The 22,033-nt window shown below is 39.5% G+C and overlaps 1 protein-coding gene across 8 annotated transcripts in view; it reads left to right on the top strand.

Annotated features, from left to right (window-relative positions):
• Positions 1-22,033, top strand: part of LOC127623867 (tyrosine-protein kinase fynb-like) — a 101,151-nt gene that overhangs the window by 35,633 nt on the left and 43,485 nt on the right. For 5 of the 8 annotated variants that reach the window (XR_007968102.1, XM_052098440.1, XM_052098445.1 and 2 more), the window contains exons 3-4: positions 16,604-16,836; positions 17,759-17,855. Coding sequence is in view for 7 of the 8 variants with exons in the window: in XM_052098440.1 (XP_051954400.1) it covers positions 16,614-16,836; positions 17,759-17,855 (320 nt within the window). In the remaining variant the exon portion in view is untranslated. Of the gene's footprint in view, positions 1-6,858; positions 6,954-9,727; positions 9,813-10,802; positions 10,951-16,603; positions 16,837-17,758; positions 17,856-22,033 lie in introns of those variants that run through there. The other 3 variants (XM_052098441.1, XM_052098442.1, XM_052098443.1) reach the window with 3 other exon arrangements.

The following is a 22,033-nucleotide window of genomic DNA, read 5'->3' as shown; positions in this document are numbered from 1 at the left end:
TGAATAAGAAGTGAAAAAGGACTTAAAATATTTTCACTCACACTTATCATATCGCTTCTGAAGACATGGATTAAACCATTGAAGTTGTATGGATTGCTTTAATGCTGACTTTATATGCTCTTGGATTTTGGTCACCATTCACTTGCTTTGTGAGGACCTACTGGGCTGAGATATCTTCTAAAAATCTTTGTTTGTGTTCAGCACAAGAAAGAAAGTCATACACATCTGAGTCATTTCTATGCCACAAGCGGCAACAAATGGAATTACATTGTTTCCATTAACTTTTTGTTTTATCAAAAACACTGCTTCCACTCTTTAACAGTTAAGGATTGACAAGGAGGAGGCAGGAACCGGCTAAACAGTCAACATAAAATTTTATATCAAACTCAACATAAATAAACAAACACCAAACTAGCGTCTCCAGCTCCCCTTTATCTTGCTCTCCCACTGATCATCTGACCATGCCCTCCTCATCATCACACTCTCCTTTCCGCCATTGCCCCAGACTCACAATGTCCCAATACCCCCACTTGCAGTTTTGGTCTTGACTAATTACCCACATGTCTTGCATATTTCTGGTGTTTGGCCACTAGTGTGCAAGTAGATGTGAGAAATTCGTGTGTGTGGTGGACTTTGATAGCATGTTGGGACACTCGTAGACTTAAAAGATGTTGATGCTGGTTGCGACAGCTGTTTTTGTCTTTTCACTCAGCTGAAGACTGAGATTGTTTTTGGTAGCAGTGACTGTTATAGAACACTTAAAATAATAATAACTGAAAATGTATTAATACACTACTGGTTGTTGGAAGTGTATTTTGCTGTAAAAAAAATATGTAAGTATTTATAATGTTTTATTGTGTGATAATTGTTGTAAAAGTTGTACTTTATAACATTAAAATTTTTTAAAAGGGTTAGTTCACTAAAAAATGAAAATTATCCCATAATTTACTCACCCTCAAGCCATCCTAGGTGTTTATGATTTTCTTCTTTCAGCCAAACACACTCAGAGTTATATTAAAAAAATATCCTGGCTCTTCCAAGCTTTATAATGGTAGTGAATGGTACCTTAGATTTTGAAGCCCAAAAAAGTGCATCCATCCATCAAAAAAGTAATCCATACTGCTCCAGGGGGTTAATAAAGGCCTTCTGAAGCAAAGCGATGCGTTTTTGTATCAAAATATCAATATTTATAACTTTATAAACTATAATTACTGACTTCCGGTAACGCCCATCCACGCGTTCAAGAGAGAGTCGAGTTCCGGCGTATGATTTAGGCGTAGCGTACGCTCCGGTGAGAAGTGACGAACGTGGAAGCGCAGAGGATAGAGCAAAACAAAATGCCGGTCACAAATTAGAAGTCAACAACGAGGATTTTTAAAGAAAAATGTCAGAGGATTTCGATATAAGAGAAGAAGAGATTACGTTTTTTGCCCAGCGCTATTTGTTTGAACCAGAGTACACTGACCAGGAACTCCGGGAGATGGAGGAGGCTGCAGCAGCAGCAGAGGTGGCACAAACAAAAGGATCTGGTAAACGGAGAGGACGAGAGACGAGTTGGTGCTCATGCAGGAAATCCGAGGTAATGCCAACAGAGGCTGAGAGTGTTTGCTGCCATGATTGGAAGATTGGAATGACTGGATAGATGCATGAACGCACCATCTTAAGACTAATACAAATCTACAGTATAGCTAAAACAATTCAATACTTTTCGCCGTTTTCCTTTGCTGTAAACAACGTGTGCTTCTGTGTTCGTCACTTCTCACTTCTCACTTCGTCATGTCATATGCCGGAACTCAACTCTCTCGTGAAAGCAAAGACAGCCATTACTGGAAGCCAGTGATTATAGTTTATAAACTCCAGCCAGGTCTCCTAACCAAATTGGCCCGGTTGCTTGGGAGGGTAGAGTCACATCGGGTAACCTGCTTGTGGTCGCGATTAATGGTTCTCGCTTTCAATGGGGCGCGTGGATCGCGAATTGTAGCATGAGCCTCCGCATGCTGTGAGTCTCCGTGGTGTCATGCACAGCAAGCCATGTGATAAGATGCGCTGATTGACTGTGTCAGAAGCGGAGCAACTGAGACTTGAGTTGAGTAACCACTTCACCATGAGGACCTACTAAGTAGTGGGAATTGGGCATTCTAAATTGGAAGAAAAGGGGATTCAAAAAAAGTTTATTTTAAATACATAAAGATGAGAAAGAACTTATGGTAGTAGTTGATACATTTTTAATTTTAAAACATTTACTAGACCACATATTGTATGCCACACTGGCTGATAAATGACCAAAATGACCAGTAGTATTAGGCAAGAACAAACAAAATAAGGTGATTTCTGAGAAGGATAACGCAGAGGTATATAAATAAACACATACAAAATATTTAGTAATTATGATGCTGATTTTAAGTCATACAAATATATGCTGATCTGATTATAATAAATAACTTATGTTGAAAGCTTCACTTAGGTGGGGTGTTGCTCCTGATCGTGATGAACTCTGGGATACACTTAGCCTAAAAGGCCGCTCTGAAGTGGTATTCGCAATAGTGTGGATTTAGTGTGGGTTAAGTGCACTGAGCTTTGGCATGTTTTTGACATGGGATAGTCTAGAACACTTCCCGTCGCATGCACACACACTCAAGTGGCCAAGACCGCATGTGTGGGTATTGGGATATGGCCACAGTAATGTTCTGAGGCAGATGTTGACTTGTTGGAGATTTAGACCAACCAGAGCTGTTTTGCTCAAACCAGAGCAGATCAATGGCTGTGACGTTTACACCAGGGTTCCCACAATGGAAAAAGTGGGATTTCCAGGCCAGAAAAAGTTGTTTAAATAAAAAAGAAATGTGTATTGTGAATATTAGTTTTTACTATGATATATCATGAAATTTAAATGATTTAAAAAAAAAAAAAAAATCCAGTAATCATGAACAACTGGAAAAGTCATTGAAATGTATTGGTCAACAGGTTTGGGAACCCGTTTTACACTCTTCAGCCTACAAATGGCTTTGTCTCTGTCTCTGCATAATAAACTGTGATTGGGGAAAGTACAGTATTTTGAACAAAAATAATACCTTCAGCTTTTAAGATGTTTTTCCAACCTGTAACCCCTTGGCTTTTTGTATTGGATTACTTGAGCTTGAGGAAACTATGGAGATTCAGGTGCTTATCTGAACAATTCCAAGCTTCCTCTTTTTCCCCAAAACAAAAGCACAAATAAATTTCCACATGGATTAATGATGACGTGACATCTTCATATGATGACCTATACGGGTAATCACTACAACATGTGCAATCACACATGCATGAACATCACTCAATATCTCTGGCCTAAAATACTGATCTTTCATTGATCAGAATGTGCAAAGTGTAAATGGTTTTGAATTATGGAATGACTCATATGTTGCCCATGTGTATTAAGATGAGGAATTTGTTTTAGGAGTTAGGCCAAAATAATGTAAGGTTCTGATTGGCCCAGATAAATCATATCCCTTCTTAAAAGAATAGTTCAACAAATAATGAAAATGCCATTATTTACTCAACATAATGTTGCTTCAAACCCATTTAACTTTCTTCCATGGAACGCAAAAGAAGAAAAAACAATTTTCTGCTTCTTTAATTTTTTTGGCAAATACATTTATGAAAGTGTATAGTGACTCCAGAAAAAGATCACCTTAAAACCACAGTAAAAGTAGTCAATAAAAAGTTACATTCCTAGTCCTCTGAAGCCATACGATCACGTTTTGTGATGAACAGACCAAAATCTATGTTATTCACACTCAAATCAAATCATTGATCAGCTCCCAACTGCAGCACCCAAATTAATATCGCCCTACAGCGCAGGTTTGATGTATATCGCAAGCTCTTTCGACAAATTCGTCAATAATAGGTATTTATAATTTTATATAATTTTCACTAGTTAAATTCTAATTCTTGAGATCAGCAATGGAATTACTATTGGTTAAAAGGAAAATTTTTGCACTAGTGAAATTTATTCTTGATATGGAAAATTACGTCATTACTCACAGAAATATTGACAACTCTAATTCAGTTTTGAACAGGAGTAAATGACAGTTAATTGTGAAATTCTACTAGTGAAAATGCTAGTACAAAAAATTACAGCTTTTTTTTTTTTTTGACATCAAGAATGGCTATTTCTGTGAATAATGTCTTTTTTACATCAAGATTGAATGTTTTATTTGTGCAAACCCAGCTACTGAAATGAAAAATTTTAAAAAGTTCAGATTTGAAATGGTGTACAGTCATTATTGTAAGTTGACAGTCATTATTGTCCAACCTGCGGCATAGTGGCGATACTTAATTTGGGCAGTGGTGTAGGAAGATCTGAGAGTGAATTATGATACATTTCATTCTATCCATCAAACAGAGTGATCGTATGGCTTCAGAAGACTTGGAATGTAGTCATATCAACTACTTTTAAAGCGGTCGCACATCGGATGAGAAGATGTGCGATGTGCAGGTGGCAGTCCAATGTTGTGAATAGTCAACATGCACAAAAGTTACGAAAGTTTTTGTACATCTTCAACGATGAACAAAGTGACGTTGATGAGTTTGCAGGTTAGTGTGTAAAACTGGTGTAATTGCGCAAACTAATGGTGACATTTATTTAGCAATTTCTCTGAATAGGTTTTATTCAAGCTATCAAACCACAAATAGGCCTATTTGTAACTGAAAATACATTGTGTAGGCTACATGAAAGATACATACACACAATGTGTCATCCAGAGATGGCCAGAGTAAATAACCTATGTACTTCGATAAAGATTTGAGTCTAATTTAATGGAAAACTATGCTGCGTGGCAGAAATTTGAGCAGCGTCCGTGGTCGTAGCTGGGTGGTGGTGGTGTGCATACTTTTCATAGAAAACTATTTTGTTTTGAATTTTAGAATGCACCATGTTGTTTATCAGACGCATCCGGTTTGCGACCCCTTTTACTGTGGTTTTATGATGTTTTCTGTCCTATTTGGAGCTTGATAGACCAGAATCATTAATCACATTCATTATATGACAAAGTTTTCCATTTGTGTTCCATGAAAGACAGAATTCATTCAGGTTTGGAGCAACATTAAGGTTAATAAATAGCTGAACTATTCCTAGAGTATTTAATGACCTGTGCAGGACTTTAGGGAGCTACTGTGCATGTGGATAAGAAGATTTAATGGGTTAGAGAAAGTCCTCTTTGTTCCTCATCTTTAAGCTCTGTTAGCCAAAAAGCAAAAAAAAGCCAGTTCATAGGTCAGGCTGGCAGAGCATGGACACAGCTGCATTATTAACACAAGGTCATTGCTTATTTTACATCCTGGGTCATCTGATCTAACAGGCTCTCTCTTTTATCTCGGAAATCATGATGGCCACCACTGGTCGGCTTTAAAGATGCAGCTGCGGTCAGGGAAGTTGTCTTCGTGGAGTATTTTGGCCTACATGATGTCAGTGTCGGTCAACTGTCCATCATCTGATGTTCCTAAATGTTCTGATCTGCTAAATCAAGCCTTTATGGTGCTGGACACATCCATTACAGGCCCAATGATAAACACGATTAAGACCTAGAGAATTCACTTTGAATACCATCAAACCTTACTGACAAAATAGCAGTAACTCACGACTTTGATATTACAATTTTTACAGTTAAATATGTGAAGGAATAGTTCACCCAAAAAAGTATTCTGTCAATATTTACAGAATTACAACAGAGTTACAAAAAAACAGAATAGTTATTTGTGTGTAAATTATTCCTTTTAAGATTTTAGTTGCTCTAAAATGTGTTTAAAACACAAGACTAAGACATTTACATTTTTCACTCTGCTTCAACTTTCACCATTTTACTGAATCCTCCCTTGTTCATATTACTCAAATAATTCATGTAACAAAGTGAACTTAAATTAACTGAGCATTCGATAGTGAGAGAAATTTTGTAAATCAATTATTAAATAATGTGTTGTTTTTTTTAATTAATTTAGCACATCCAATTTAGTTGGATTTACTCAATCAATTAGGTTGCCTTTACTTGAAGTATTTAAGTTGAGATTACATAGAAGTTTTCATTTATCATGAACATGTTTAAAATGAGTTTCCTTAGAGTCAAGTTCAGCCAAAGAGTTTTTTTGAGGGTTGTTGCACATAACTGAACTAATGTCACAGTCTGTCTGCACCTTATTCAAGGACTCTTATTTTGAAGTTCTCTCCCTCACTACATTTCCCATAAGTCACTGCCCTGATTACTCCTTCATTATCCCCACCTGTGTGTCATTCCCTCGTTTAATCCTTAGTGTATATATATACTCTTTAGTTTTGTCAGTCTGGGTCAGTCCTTGAATCGTTATGTTTGCTCTACTCCAGTGTTTGCTCTACTCCAGTGTTTGCTCTACTCCAGTGTTTGCTCTACTCCAGTGTTTGCTCTACTCCAGTGTTTGCTCTACTCCAGTGTTTGCTCTACTCCAGTGTTTGTACCACTCCAGCTTTATGATTAAAGGATTTAAAGTTCCTACTCCTGCGTCTCCTATTGTATCCAGTGACACCAAACGTTACAGAAGGACTGACCAACACAAGAAATACGGATACCCACATGACCATGGACCCAACTAGTTCATTCATGGAGCTTTTCAGGCAGGATCTTCCCCTCCTGGAATATTCCCTTAAATTCTACCAACTCGCAGTTACAACCGACATTGCAGATCCATACCTCAAATCTATCTGTGTTATGGGTTTAAATTTCCACAAATTCACAGCTCTTCCGGAGGCAGGGAACCTTTCCCTATTGGACTTTATCATGGCCACTCTGATACTCCATCTACCCTTCTTCTTAGAATTTGTTCATCTACCAGTTTTCTCTCCTCTCCTAGAGGGTATTGGCGGTAACTCCAAGCCTTCCACGGCCCCTGTCTCCAAGCCTTCCACGGCCCCTGTCTCCAAGCCTTCCACGGCCCCTGTCTCCAAGGTAACTCCACACCATTCAACTTCCCTAAATAATTTTTTTTGGGGGGGCTCACCCTATCCTGATTCCAGTGGCCGATTCACTGCTGCAGTCAGCAGCAGCGGCCACGGTCAGCGAGCCAGAGCCAGTGCCTGTAGCCTCGACCGTCCCAGAGCCAGCGCCTGTAGCCTCGACCGTCCCCATAACCACGCTCCCTGTTGACCCAAATAGAAAGAGAAGAAAGAGGGCACCTTCTCCCCAGTCTCTGCTTGTGATGAAGACCGCAGAGGTCATCCCTGAATCTTCCATGGCTCTGCCTGCCTCTGCTCCGCCTCCAGCATCTTCCACGGCTCTGCCTGCCTCTGCTCCGCCCCAGAGTTTTCCACGGCTACTGAAGACCAACTGAAGAGCAAGATGAAGAGAGGGCAAGAGCGCAAGAGGACGAAGAGTCAAGAGAGAGACTTCTTCCTGTTTGGAACTATTTGAACTGAGATTGGCCGTATCCCCCAAACGTGTCCTGCGCCAATCAGAAGTGACTTTTCAGAGTCACATGGTCAACTGGGCTGTCTTTTCCAACAGTTGATTTATGGTCCTTTGTTTCAGACTCTTAAAAATGTCCTGCTCAAAAATAGTGCATATTTAATCATGAGCTTTTATATCTTGAGAATGGTACAAGATACATGATATTCATTGTCATCAGATATTTCTTCATACACAAACAAATGTTTACATACTAAACATGACATGTTTTTATGGATGTTATACGTGTAGGTAATAAAACATGAAAATCTCTGGTTACAAATTCACATTGGTTTTACACATTGCATTTTATGAAGTTAAACCATTCTTAGTAAAATGAGATAAATCATACAAAATTAAAGATTATATTTATCAATTATAGGTGATTGCACATTTTAAAGAGTTCCATCAGTCTATAATCCTTAATTTGTTAGGTACAAAAGTTACCACAGTTCAAAGTGATTTTCAGCATTATCTAGCAAGGCTAGATTAAGATTAAATGTCTTACAGTTCTTAGTGGTCCTTGTAACCTTACAAAAGAGAAGTCTGCTTTAACTGTGTGTGGAAGATCAGGTTGCAGAGGGGCCATTCTGACCAATCAGGACGCCTGGGCCGTTTGATTTATGACGGTGAAACTTTCCAAACTGAAAGGCTGTTTTTTTGTGTTGAAATGTTGTTTCAATTCTTCTGCATATATAATCTTACACCTCAATCCGGGTGGCGGAGGACAAGTCTCAGCTGCCTCCACTTCTGAGACCGTCAATCCGCGCATCTTATCATGTATCTTGGTGTGCATGACACCGCAGAGACTCACAGCATGTGGAGACTCATGCTATTCTCTGCGATCCACGCACAACTTGCCACGCACCCCAAGGAGAGTGAGAACCACTAATTGCGACCACGAGGATGTTAACCCATGTGGCTCTACCCTCCCTTGCAACCGGGCTAATTTGGTTGCTTAGGAGACCTGGCTGGAGTCACTCAGCACACCCTGGATTCGAACTCACGACTCCAGGAGTTGTAGTCGGCGTCAATACCCAGACTGGGAGCTTTTTATAAAGATGCTAAAAGCAACTTTCAGCAAAGTCTAAGACTGATTCTGAGGTGCTGACTGAGGTGAATGAGACGCGGTGTAAATTGCTTTGAATACCGGAACTAAGGTTAAAAAGGTGCTGTATAAGTGCAGACCATTTACCATCTTAACACTTATGAACACTTATTCTTAAGTCTAGGAATAAGAGTAAAATGATGTCATTCTCAGAATTAACACACTTAAGACTAAAATTTTACTCTAGGTGGCTTTATACATACAGCCCTAGGTCTGGTTTGTACATTTATCAAGCGTTAATTGGACAACAACAGTTTTCTCCATTAATAATTTCTAAGTGGTGGAAAAGGTCGCTCACTTACATGACACGAATGTCATCTTGCCCAGAAATCATTACAAACTAGCAAATATTTCTCTCTCGCTCTCTCCCTCTCTGATACGGAGTTAATTTAACACAATGGTGCCGCACCAAGCTGCGCTGACCGTGTTTGACAGATGGTGTAGATGGATGCCAGTGACTTCATCTCAGCTGGATAATGGACGTGTTCCCCTAGTGTGTTTGCTAGCGTGACAGTCTGGGATCAGGGTTTAGTGTGTGCACGCATGTGCAGGCATTAAAAGCTGTGCAGAGATGGTTGCTTACAAAGCAATGACCCAAGATCTGGGACAAGGTCATTTTTGCTGTGACAGCTCAAATCCATGATCCAGCTATAAGCATTATTGGTACAGTACTGTGGCCACCTCCTTGTTGCTTTGCAACCTTGAACAGCCTATTTAAATAGTTACAATGCCAAGTCTAGGAGTATATCGGAATGCAAACTATGGAAAGACGCTTGAATGTGTATTTAGGTCGTTTATCTTGTAGCAAGGTTAAATGAATCTATGTGGTTAAATGAAATACATTTTTAAATCCAAATAAATTATTTCAATCCAAAGTAATTACATTGAGGTTTGACACTGACTCATTATAGGACTCGGTACTGCAGTAATGAAACAATCACAATTTCGAAGACTCTATACCACTCTCTCTCTCAATCTCTCCAGAATCTCTGCTCTTTGTGTCCTTTCATCTTTTCTTCTCTCTCGTTTCCTTCTCATACGTATATTCTTTATATATATTTCCCTTAAGAGAGCAGCTCACTTATCTTCTGCAGACAGCCCTTAACCCCATAACTCATACTCTCCTTTTGTTTCCTCTCCCCTCGACTCCTCTCATCTCTTCTTCTCTCAGTAGTCGTCTGGGTGATAATTTGAGGTTGGAGGTATTCTATGTCCACTGGAAAGGTGTGAAGTCCATGGAGAATTCCCGAGGAGAGGTCAGGCATTGAGATCTTAGCAGAGGACAGTAGTTCTCTGATGATATTCCATCTATACCAACTCCTCTAAATATGCATGACCCCCAACAAACGGAATTGTGTAAATGTGTAAAGCTTGCCACTCATACACTGATAAAACCTCATCATAAGCATCATGCATGCACGACAGAGAGCAAAATTCACCCAAAAATGAAAATTCTCTCATCATTTACTCACTTTCATGCCATCCCAGATGTATATGACTTTCTTTCTTCAGCAAAACACAAACAAAGGTTTTTATAAGAGTATCTCAGCTCTGTAGGTCGACACAATGCAAGTGAATGGTGATCAGACCTTTTGTAGTTCCAAAAATCACAAAGTAATGCATGCTAAGAATAAGTTCTTCAGAAATTATATAATAGGTGTGGGTGAGAAACGGAACAATATTTTTAAATTCTAAATCTCCACTTTCACTTTTACATTCAGATGTGAATGTGGATATTTAGAGTAAAAAAAAAAAAAGGGGGTCTCAAATTTGTATCTGTTTCTCACCCACACCTATTATCTCTTCTGAACCACTGGAGCGTTATGGATTATTCTGTTTCCTTTGTGATTTATTTTAAATTTTTTAAGCTACAAAGTTCTAATCATCATTCACCTACAGAGCAGAGGTATTCTTCTAAACATCTTTGTTTGTGTTCTGCTGAAGAAAGTAAGTCATACACATCTGGGTGTAACGAACTCTGATCCTCAAGTTCACCCCGCCCCCTCTAGCTCTCACGCTCGCTCCCAATCACCAGAATATTAGTTTCACCAGCACGGTTCACTTCCTCTATATATACTCTGCCCTTTCTCCCCACACTTGTTGGTTATTGTTTAGTTTACCCCTTCGCTTTGCCAGCTCTAGTGTTTCGCTAGCTTTCCCCTGTCTATTCTACTCGCTTGTTTTGTCTTTGTGTATTCTGATCTCCCGGCTTCGACCTTACGCTCCCCTTACTACTCTTCTCTGGATTTGCCCCTTTGTCTTCGACCTTACGCTCCCCTATACGACGCTTCTCTGGATTTGCCCTTTTGTACTATTGGCTTTCTGCCAATAAAGCAGTTTACCTGACATTGTGACTATCTCTTCATGTGCACGTGACACTGGGATGGCATGATGGTGAGTAAATGATGAGAGAATTTGTATTCTTGGTGCGTGCAGCACATGCAGACTATTTATTTAAATGATTAAATTGCAGCCTTATGCAGTTTAATAAGCACATTAAGCCACAAAGCTAACTGTTTTTTCCAGAAGTGAAAAGCTGTCATCAACAACATTCAAAATGAAAGGGCTTCATTCGGTTTTCCTCCAAAATAAAAGCTCAGTTTAACTAGACGCATGAAATTGAAGAAATTGCATCAGAAATAACACAACATATTTTGTAGAGCAAAATGTAATATTCAATGTAGTTGTAATAAATAAAATAATAAATCATTAATAATGACATTATATTTAAGCAATATCTCACAAGCAAGATTGCGGTTATACTGAATAAAAGTTTACATCAATGTCATCATTAATACTGTGATGCCTTGCTGTGCAGCACTGTAATTGATAATAAATACATCAATAAATAACTCTGTGTTTTGGATTGTGAGGTCAGGATCTGTATAGAAGCACAATGGTATGTTGACAAACAATTGCTGTTTCTAATATAAAGTTCTATGAATTCATTTTCATCTATGTTTTTTGATGATAATGATGATACAATTTAATTAAACTTTAAAACGGAACTTCCCTATTTTAAGACGGTTGTTATTAGTAAATTCCATTTGTTGCCGCTACACTAGTCATACAGAAATTACTTCTCTGTCAAATCTAAAGTAAGGTTTGCAAAAGTGTGTTTTTATGTCACATCAGCTTTTAATTAAAAAATCCTTGGATGAACATTGTGTTCCTGAATCCAACGGAGAGTTTCCGATTCATGTTTGCAATAAACTGTTGTTTAAATGGGCATTCTTGAGCTGTAAATAGGAGGATGTGGGCTGGACACAAGTTAACACCACTAATGGCCAGCAGGTGGTTCTGCTTAGGGGCAAGGAATCCATAAGATTTGCATGATTAGAGGAGGAGAGAAAGAGGACAGGAGGCATACTCCGGTGTAAGGGTTTGTTGTCCCTTGGCAGTGCTGAGTGCTGGCCTGCTGTTTGACACACAGCAGGGGTCCGTCTCACAGAAACTGGGAGAAACGTAGAGAAAGGAACTGGGGAAGGAAGGAATTCTCTGTTCCTGTCATCAACAAGAACTGAGAGGCCCAGTGAACTTCGTGTGTGTGTGTGTGTTTGTGATGTTTTCATTTTTGTCATAACTACAATCATTCATGAGTGTCGACAGAGCAATATTTGAATACAGAAAATATTCTTTGCTTATTTAAATATGATCAGATCTGAACTGAACTTTGCTTATTTAAATATGATCAGATACAGAGCTGATCTAAACATGATACAGAGATTATCTGAACCTGATAGAGAGCTGGTCTAACTCCAACAAAGACCCTGTTTACACCTGGTATTAATATGCTAATATTAATACTATTTTACTTTTTCACGGATTATTATCATGCTGTAACACAATGACTTGGTGATCGATGTATGTCGTCATGAAATCATAGTCCCTTCTCTCGAAATCCGAACACAAGGGGTCAAAGAGCTGATCTAAACCTGACACATAGCTGATCCAAACTCGACTCATGACTGATCTAAACTCGACACATAACTGATCCAAACTCGACACAGGACTGATCCAAACGTGACACAGATCTGATCTAAACTCGACCCATAACTGATCTAAACTCTACTCAGGACTGATCCAAACTCGACTCATAACTGATCCAAACTCGACACAGAACTGATCTAAACCTAACACATAGCTGATCCAAACCTAACACATAGCTGATCTAAACCAAACACAAAACCATGATGCATACCTGAATTGGAGCTGATCTAAACCCAACACATGGCTGATCAAAATGGCTCTAAACCCGACACAGAGTTGATATGAATAAACATAGGGCTGATCTAAAACAGACACAGAGCAGATCTAAACCTGAACAAAGCTGGTCTAAACCCAACACCGAACTGATCTAAACCTGAAACGGAGCTGATCTAAACCCAACACTAGGGCTGCAACTTACGATTATTTTGATAATCGATTAATCTAACGATTATTCGACTATTCTGCGATTATTGCAATGATTAATCATTAGCTCTTAACCGATTATTCAGCTTGTGCCCCGGCTTAAAATATTGTATTAAACGTGCTTACTAACAATAACGAGGACAAAATCATCTTTTAAAAATACCTCTAAATGACATTCACTGAATTAAAGGGGGAAACATACTTTTTATTAAGTTCAATTCAGTAAAGAAATTCACTGTAAAAAATCCTATTTGTCTCGTTTTCATCTAAAAATCCTTAAAACAAGATCAATTTACTTGAGAAGCAACATTTAAGATATTTAGAATTGCTTTAAGATCATGTATATTAAATATACAGTAAGTTAATTTTTCACTTGGTTATACTTCTGCGAGTGCAGTAAAAACTAAATATACTTATATTCAAGATCTGTTCTCTAAAAGCAAATCTAAATATCTTATGAGCTGCTTCTCATGTGAATGAATCTTCTTTTAAGGGCTTTTTAGATATTTTAAATTATTTGTATTTTTAATATCATATTCAACATTCTCAGATAACAATTTATTCTTCTGCAGTATAGCTGCTAAAGAAAATGTACATTGTTTTAAATGAGTTTTAGATATTTTTATTGGAAAACAAGCCAAAACAAAAACAAATCAAAATGTATTTTGTTGCAGTGTATAATGGGGTGAAGACTTCCTCTCTCACCTTTCTGTTCACTTCAATCCATCTTTAACTCACACAAAAAACAAACTCTCTCTTATTAATAAAGCTGCGTATTGCCAATTTTCTTCACGATAAGAAATGCACAATGACATATTTTATGATTCAATAAGTCACAAGCCAGCGCGCTATAATCTAGCTTTAGCAAGTGCGGGTTCGAGGGACGAGCGTCCCCACGACAGAGTGCGTATCAGGTGGGTGCAGTTTTAATCTCTCCCCCTTAGATCGGGACATTTGCGCAACTCATAGAAGAGTCTCTGACTGCACAGAGAAATCCAATTTTCGGAGTTTGTAGTTAATTACATGATCTGCTTCTGTATTATTTGTACTTTAATAAAGCTATAACGCATTAAATATAACTGCATTTAAGATGTAAAGTCATGGTGTTTCCTTTAAAGAGCTCCGATTCCACTTATTCCACAACAAGAGTGCTTCTGTATTTACTTATTTGGTATTTTTGTATAATTCCCTTGTACTTTGGTGATCTACATCACCTGAAGCTGTGAAAGTTTAGATTGCATCTGAACTGTGATCTGTTTTATTCCTCTCCTCAGTCAGACACTAACTGCAGTGCTGATCTCGTGTGTCATTTTTTTGAGTTTATTGTGATCCCACGTTACGTTAAATGAGATCAAACGACTATTCGACAATGGAAATTTTTGTTGACTGTTTTTTTTATTGTCGACATTGTCGATAACGTCGACTAATCATTTCAGCCCTACCCGACTCTGAGCTGCTCTAAACCCCCGACTCTGAGCTGCTCTAAACCCCCGACACTGAGCTGCTCTAAACCCCCGACACTGAGCTGCTCTAAACCCCCGACTTTGAGCAGCTCTAAACCCCCATCTCTGAGCTGCTCTAAACCCCCAACTCTGAGCTGATCTAAACCCCCAACACTGAGCTGCTCTAAACCCCCGACACTGAGCTGCTCTAAACCCCCGACTTTGAGCAGCTCTAAACCCCCATCTCTGAGCTGCTCTAAACCCCCAACTCTGAGCTGCTCTAAACCCCCAACTCTGAGCTGCTCTAAACCCCCAACTCTGAGCTGCTCTAAACCCCCGAAACTGAGCTGCTCTAAACCCCCGACACTGAGCTGCTCTAAACAGCTGAGCAGCTCTAAACCCCCTACACTGAGCAGCTCTAAACCCCCGACACTGAGCTGCTCTAAACCCCCAACTCTGAGCTGCTCTAAACCCCCAACTCTGAGCTGCTCTAAACCCCCGAAACTGAGCTGCTCTAAACCCCCGACACTGAGCTGCTCTAAACCCACAACACTGAGCAGCTCTAAACCCCCGACACCGAGCAGCTCTAAACCCCCGACACTGAGCTGCTCTAAACCCCCGACACTGAGCTGCTCTAAACCCCCAACTCTGAGCTGCTCTAAACCCCCGACTCTGAGCTGCTCTAAACAGCTGAGCAGCTCTAGACCCCCGACTCTGAGCTGCTCTAAACCCCCGACACTAGGCTGCTCTAAACCCCCGACACTGAGCTGCTCTAAACAGCTGAGCAGCTCTAAACCCCCGACACTGAGCTGCTCTAAACCCTCGACACTGAGCTGCTCTAAACCCCCGACTTTGAGCTGCTTTAAACCCCCGACTCTGAGCTGCTCTAAACCCCAGACTCTGAGCTGCTCTAAACCCCCGACTCTGAGCTGCTCTAAACCCCCGACACTGAGCTGCTCTAAACCCCCAACACTGAGCTGCTCTAAACCCCCTACACTGAGCTGCTCTAAACAGCTGAGCAGCTCTAGACCCCCGACTCTGAGCTGCTCTAGACCCCCGACACTGAGCTGCTCTAAACCCCCGACACTGTGCTGCTCTTAACCCCCGACACTGAGCAGCTCTAAACCCCCGACACTGAGCTGCTTTAAACCCCCGACTCTGAGCTGCTCTAAACCCCAGACTCTGAGCTGCTCTAAACCCCCGACTCTGAGCTGCTCTAAACCCCCGACACTGAGCTGCTCTAAACCCCCAACACTGAGCTGCTCTAAACCCCCTACACTGAGCTGCTCTAAACAGCTGAGCAGCTCTAGACCCCCGACTCTGAGCTGCTCTAGACCCCCGACACTGAGCTGCTCTAAACCCCCGACACTGTGCTGCTCTTAACCCCCGACACTGAGCAGCTCTAAACCCCCGACACTGAGCAGCTCTAAACCCCCGACACTGAGCTGCTCTAAACCCCCGACACTGAGCTGCTCTAAACCCCCGATACTGAGCTGATCTAAACTTGATACGGAGTTGATCTAAACCCAACATGAATTTGACTAACTCTACTAGAACATTCTGCTGTGAACTATCTTCAAAGACAACTTTCCTAACAATAATTTTACCCAAAATTGGAACAATATTTGCTGCCTTGCAGACACTAGTATGTCCTTGAGGAAATGCAAATTTAGTTGTGAAAGTTCTTTCCATCTGTTTTGGTAAATGACTCTCCCCACAGACAAACGGATGTTCTGGAAGAGTTCTTGAAGGTTCCTGTTGGGAGTTCATTGTCCGTCAGACAGTTTAGCTGTTGTGCTGCTGATGGATCATGGGCTGAACTTCCTAATTCACTTTTGAAATCCTGTACTGATAAAGGGAAGGATACACACACACAAACACAGTTCTTTGCACACTCTGCGTGTGCCTATAGTGCTTTAGTGAGTGAATTTCCTGCACCCACAAGAAGAGTTTGCAAAGCCAAAAAGAAAAAGAGAGTCAGTTTATATTTAACGGTGATAAGTGTGCAATTTTTCAATGTTGAAATACTTTCTCCTATACCTGCTTAATGTGCAGACATCACCTTTTTTGAAATTCCATTTGGTGATTTTAGTGATGCAGAAGTTACACACTTAACAGTTTTTGTTTTTATAATTTGATTTTGTGTTATTCATGAGATTTCTGTTAAAATGTCATAACAATTCTCTTTTCAGATCATAGAGGATGGGCTGTGTTCAATGTAAGGATAAAGATGCAGCTAAAATTACAGACAACCGGGACACCAACTTGTCTCAGAGTGGAGTGGGTAATCGGTATGGCGTCGAACCCACACCACAACACTACCCCGGTTTCGGCGGGGTCACTGGGGTCACACAGGGTTTGACGGTCTTCGGAGGGGTCAACACATCAACGCACCAAGGAACAATCCATGCACGAGGAAGCACAGGTAACACCCACACATAAATAAATAAAATGAAAATTTGCCTGACACAAATTTTTATACAGCTGTACCCACACACACCTGTTCACTATGCAAATGTGCATATTTGAAGAGTCATTATTTTTGCAGTTCTGTTTGATGATGCTATATTTATAAGATGGAGTTTGACATCACATCCCGCTACCCATATTTAATGGATGGTCCGACATTTCACATTCATGAAATCAAGTGTGAGTGTCCCTTTATGTTCAAATCCCCAATAAGTTTTCGATCATCACTTGATCTGTGGCATGAATCTTAGGGCTGCCGAGCGTTAAAAAGTGAGCCAGTAAGTCAAAGCGGATTGTTTTACAATCATGTGCTTCTGGATTTGTTCTCAATGAATATTTTCAGGTTCTTCATGTAATGATAGGTTGTCTTAGCTTGAGTATGTCCAATGACAAATTTCGGAAATCTTGTGAGTGTCATTTGAGACAAACAATAACATGCAAAGCACTCCCATAACAATCAAGATGACAATAGTTGACTGAAGATGACTTTGCACTGCTAGATGTTAGGGCTGAAACTATTAATCGACATCATCGACAACATCGGCAGTAAAAAAATTGTCGACAAATATTTTCTTTGTTGAATAGCCATTTGATCTCATTAACATAACATGAGACACGTGAGAGCAGCACTGCAGTTCGTGTCTGACTGAGGAGAGGAAGAATTACACATCTCACAGTCCAGATGCACTCTAAACTTTCCAAACAGCTTCAGGTGATGTAGATCGCATAGTATTACACAAAAATACCAAATAAGTGAATACAAAAGCATTCTCGTTGTGGAATAAGCAGATCCGAAGCTCTTTAAAGGAAACACCCCGGCGTTAGGTGGTTTTAAGTATTGTTCTCATTCTCTCTCTCTCTCTCTCTCTCTCTCTCAGGTATAACTCTGTTTGTTGCTCTCTATGACTACGACGCTCGTAGTGAAGATGATCTCAGCTTCAGGAAAGGAGACAAATTTCAAATAATCAACAGCACGTAAGACTTCACGGGTTGACAATTTTGCAATTTATGCATCAAGAATATGTATTGCATTCTAAGCGTTGCCACTAGGGGTGCTATAGAGAGGCTATTAACAAACCTTTTCAGGTCAACACTGTAAGAGCAGAGCAACAATTTGAAGAATCTTTCTGAGCAAGTTAAAGTTAGTTAAACTGTTGTATACCACGGACGGCTCAAGGGCTGGGCTACCGGGGCTTAAAGGAATATTCCGGGTTCATTAAAAGTTAAGCTCAATCGACAGCTTTTGTGGCATAATGTTGATTACCACAAAAATTTATTTTGACTCATCCTCCTTTTCTTAAAAAAAAAGTCAAATGGAGTGAGCAGGGTTTCCGCGGGACATTGAAAATCTTTAAATGTCATTAAATGGATTTTGCTAAAATTAAGGCTTTAAATGGCAATAAAAAACATAAAATGTTATTCCTACATGCATTAAAAAATTTAGATAGTTTTGAAAAATTATATTACCAATTTATTTTGAATATAACCTTCATAATTAATAACTTTGTTTGCTGTTGCAAAATATGGTAAACAGTTTGGTAATTGCGTCCAGCCGGTGCAAACTTGCCGTAACGCCGGATGTTTGGACAGCGGTGGGCTGGGACCTGGAGGAGTTAGAGCAGAGAAAGTACATTTCGGAAAGTCGGAAAGAAATGGGGAAGTGCAATATCCACCAAAAGTGGCTGGAAGACGAAGAATTTAGGACATTGTTGAAGCCTCCAACAATGTGGTCAACATTGAGAAGGAGTTTGTAGTGTTTATAAAAAAATATTGGTTTGGTTAGAATGTGACGCTGCATGCGGAGGTGTGCTGGTGTCTGAACACTGCCTTGCAGCACCACTCATACACATCAATGAAGGTGTTTCTGAGTTGTTCCAGGCAATGTGTCCTGATTCACAAATAGCCAAATCTTTCACCTGTGGAAAGGATAAAACCAGCTACATTTTAAAATTTGTTCTTGCCCCATACTTCAAAAATAAACGAATTTCTGCACTTAACAATGCAGGACCATTTGTGTTGATGTTTGATGAGAGTTTCAAACAGTCAACAAAAAATAAAAAACTAGATGTCCATGTTCGATTTTGGGAGGATGGTTTTGTCCAGTCCCGTTATCTTGGATCACAGTTCATGGGGCATTCAAAGACTGAGGATCTGCTGCACCATTTCAAATTAAGTATAGTTGTACTTTTTGTTAGTGGAATTGTATTTGGATGAATTAAGGATGAAGGTTTTGTATAGAAGTATTACAGTGCTCTTTGTGTTGATTAGTGCATATAGTATTCTGTGTTTTTATTGCAAATCTAGAATACATAATCAAGATACAAGAGTCTTTGTCATTCCTAAGTGAATCTTTTTGCTTTTAGATGATGCTTTAAAAAGCTATTTTTGAAAATTATAAGAGCAAATTTGCAATAACCAAACAAGTCAGTAACATCTTTTCAGTTTTTCTTTTTGATGTCAGATCATTTATTTAGTTCTATTCTTAGGAATGTGTGCACCTATTAGACCTGAAGCATCTCCTTTCCATTAGTATGAACAGGGAAGTAGAGACTTGCAACATTAAAGAAGAAACTGTTGAGGCCCAGAGACTAGTCTGTTATCAAGTTAGAGCTTGTGGAGCGGGGGGTTCTCAAAGTGTCCCTCACAAATGAACTACTGGCTTCTGTAACCTCAGCCAGGACCAGACACAGGATCTAGCTTGATGAAGAGAGGAGGAAGAGAGAGGGTGCCATGCGTGGACTTAAGAGAAAAGCTTTGGAAGATGAGCTGGAAGAACTGAAAAAGAAAATAGTGGTGTTGACGGAGGTTTGCGCCAGCCTTCAGAAGGATGCTGATCAACTAGCTGAGCAAGCTGAAAACAAATTTAACACACTCAAATTGGCTCAAAATATTACAAAATCTAATACTCTGATGAGATAAAGGGCAAATGCAATCGATTGAAAAATGTTGAGTCAGTGTTGGAAGCACATGGATTAATTCTCTTATTTACACACTGTGTAAATACTGTGTATTTTCTATAGCATTTGAATTTTGCATACATTAAGATCCAGCCTTTAAAATTTCAGAGTTTCAGAGTTTTTTCTTCATTGTCCAGACTGATTTTGGGGTTATAGTTGAAGGCGGTCACATTACACAAATTTAAACGTAATGGCTTTTTTCCAGTCATGGCCTGATTTTTCAGTATGCCTAGCATTCAACATCTAGTTGATTGGTACTTTGTTAAATCAAATTTGAAATACCTGCAAATACATTTTGACATATTAAGTTGTCTCTTGTAGGGATGCACCTATAACACTTTTTCTCTTCTGCTCCGATTCCGATATCGTTCCGATATCCCGATCCGATACCAGTGTTGTTTTTTTGCATAATCAGTTTAGAATATCTTTACATTATTTTGTTGAACTAATTGGATGTGCTCTTTAATATGTAAAGAAACACAAACCTCTAACTACACATTATTTCAATATAAATGTATAGCTTATTAAGAAATACTTTATTATTAACTAGTATACTGAATAATGTAGCAGCAAATTAACAGTAATTCCAGTATAAGTCATCAGTAGAAATTTTTTATTTTTTTTCATCCGTAAATGGATGAAGTTTGTAAGCACCAGGACTCTTCCTAGAGCTGGCCAACCGGCCAAACTGAGCGATCGGGGGAGAAGGTCCTTAGTCAGGGAGGTGACCAAGAACCCGATGGTCAGCGATGGTCACCTGGCCAATACCATCCCTACAGTGAAGCATGGTGGTGGCAGCATCATGCTGTGGGGATGTTTTTCAGCGGCAGGAACTGTGAGACTAGTCAGGATCAAGGGAAAAGATGAATACAATGTACAGAGACATCCTTGATGAAAGAGCGCTCTGGACCTCAGACTGGGGTGAAGGTTCATCTTCTAACAGGACAATGACTCTAAGCACACAGTCAAGATAACAAAGGAGTGGCTACGGGACAACTCTGTGAATGTTCTTGAGTGGCCCAGCCAGAGCCCAGACTTGAACCCGATTGAACATCTCTGGAGAGATCTAAAAATGGCTGTGCACCGACGCTCCCCCTCCAACCTGATGGAGCTTGCGAGGTCCTGCAAAGAAGAATGGGAGAAACTGCCCAAAACTAGGTGTGCCAAGCTTGTAGAATCATACACAAAAAGACTTGAGGCTGTAATTGGTGCCAAAGGTGCTTCAACAAAGTATTGAGCAAAGGCTGTGAATAGTTATGTACATGTGATTTATTTATTTATTCGTTTTTTTTTTTTTTTATAACTTCGCAAAAGATTTCAAACAAACTTCTTTCACGTTGTCATTATGGGTATAACTTCGCAAAAGATTTCAAACAAACTTCTTTCACATTGTCATTATGGGGTATTGTTTTAAGTAGAGCTAAAATATTGCGCACCGCGTGAAGAATAAAAATAGCTACGAATGTGTCTGTGTAAACAGAGAAGTGCCATTCTCTGATGCGCTGGAGCTGCTTGTGCATTTTGTATGTTTACTTATTAAACACAGCCTTTTGTGATTCACAGAGCTATCGCACGTCTTCAAGTGGCTTTGAGTCATATTAACTACTTTTTAATTGTGCTTTTATAGTTCTTTTATGTAATTGTTTTGTGCTTGACAGTTACGAACATGACTAACACACAGTATCGGATTTGGATCGGGCTTGTCGGACCGATACCCTATCTGTCTAAAAGCTTCTGTATTGAAGCCGATACCGATCCAGGTATCTGAACGGTGCATCCCTAGTCTCCTGAGCCATTTCTAATTCAGTTACAAGTCATACAGTTTCTTTAAATTATGTAGATTTTCTCAAATATCCAAGATTATAATCATTGCATCATTGTATAATTGAATGGTTACAGTTCAGAATTTGGGACATGGGCATTTAATTTTTTTTTATAGATAGATAGATAGATAGATAGATGGATAGATAGATGTATCCGTGGTTAGTCATGGGTCATGTATGGCATTAAACATTTTTAAAATGGCATTATAAAGCATTAAATTAGATTTGATGATACCTGCAGAAACCTTGGTGAGCCCCTACAATGGAAGTGAATGGAGCCAATTTTTGGAGGGTTTAAAAGGCAGAAATTTGTAGCTTGTAATTTTACAAAAGCACTTACATTTAATTATTCTATTAAAACTAGTGTATTATT

This window comes from Xyrauchen texanus, chromosome 30, assembly GCF_025860055.1.
Source record: "Xyrauchen texanus isolate HMW12.3.18 chromosome 30, RBS_HiC_50CHRs, whole genome shotgun sequence".
NCBI lineage: Eukaryota > Metazoa > Chordata > Actinopteri > Cypriniformes > Catostomidae > Xyrauchen > Xyrauchen texanus.
The sequence above is the reverse complement of the archived record's forward strand: the minus strand, read 5'-3'. Positions and strand labels throughout refer to the sequence as shown.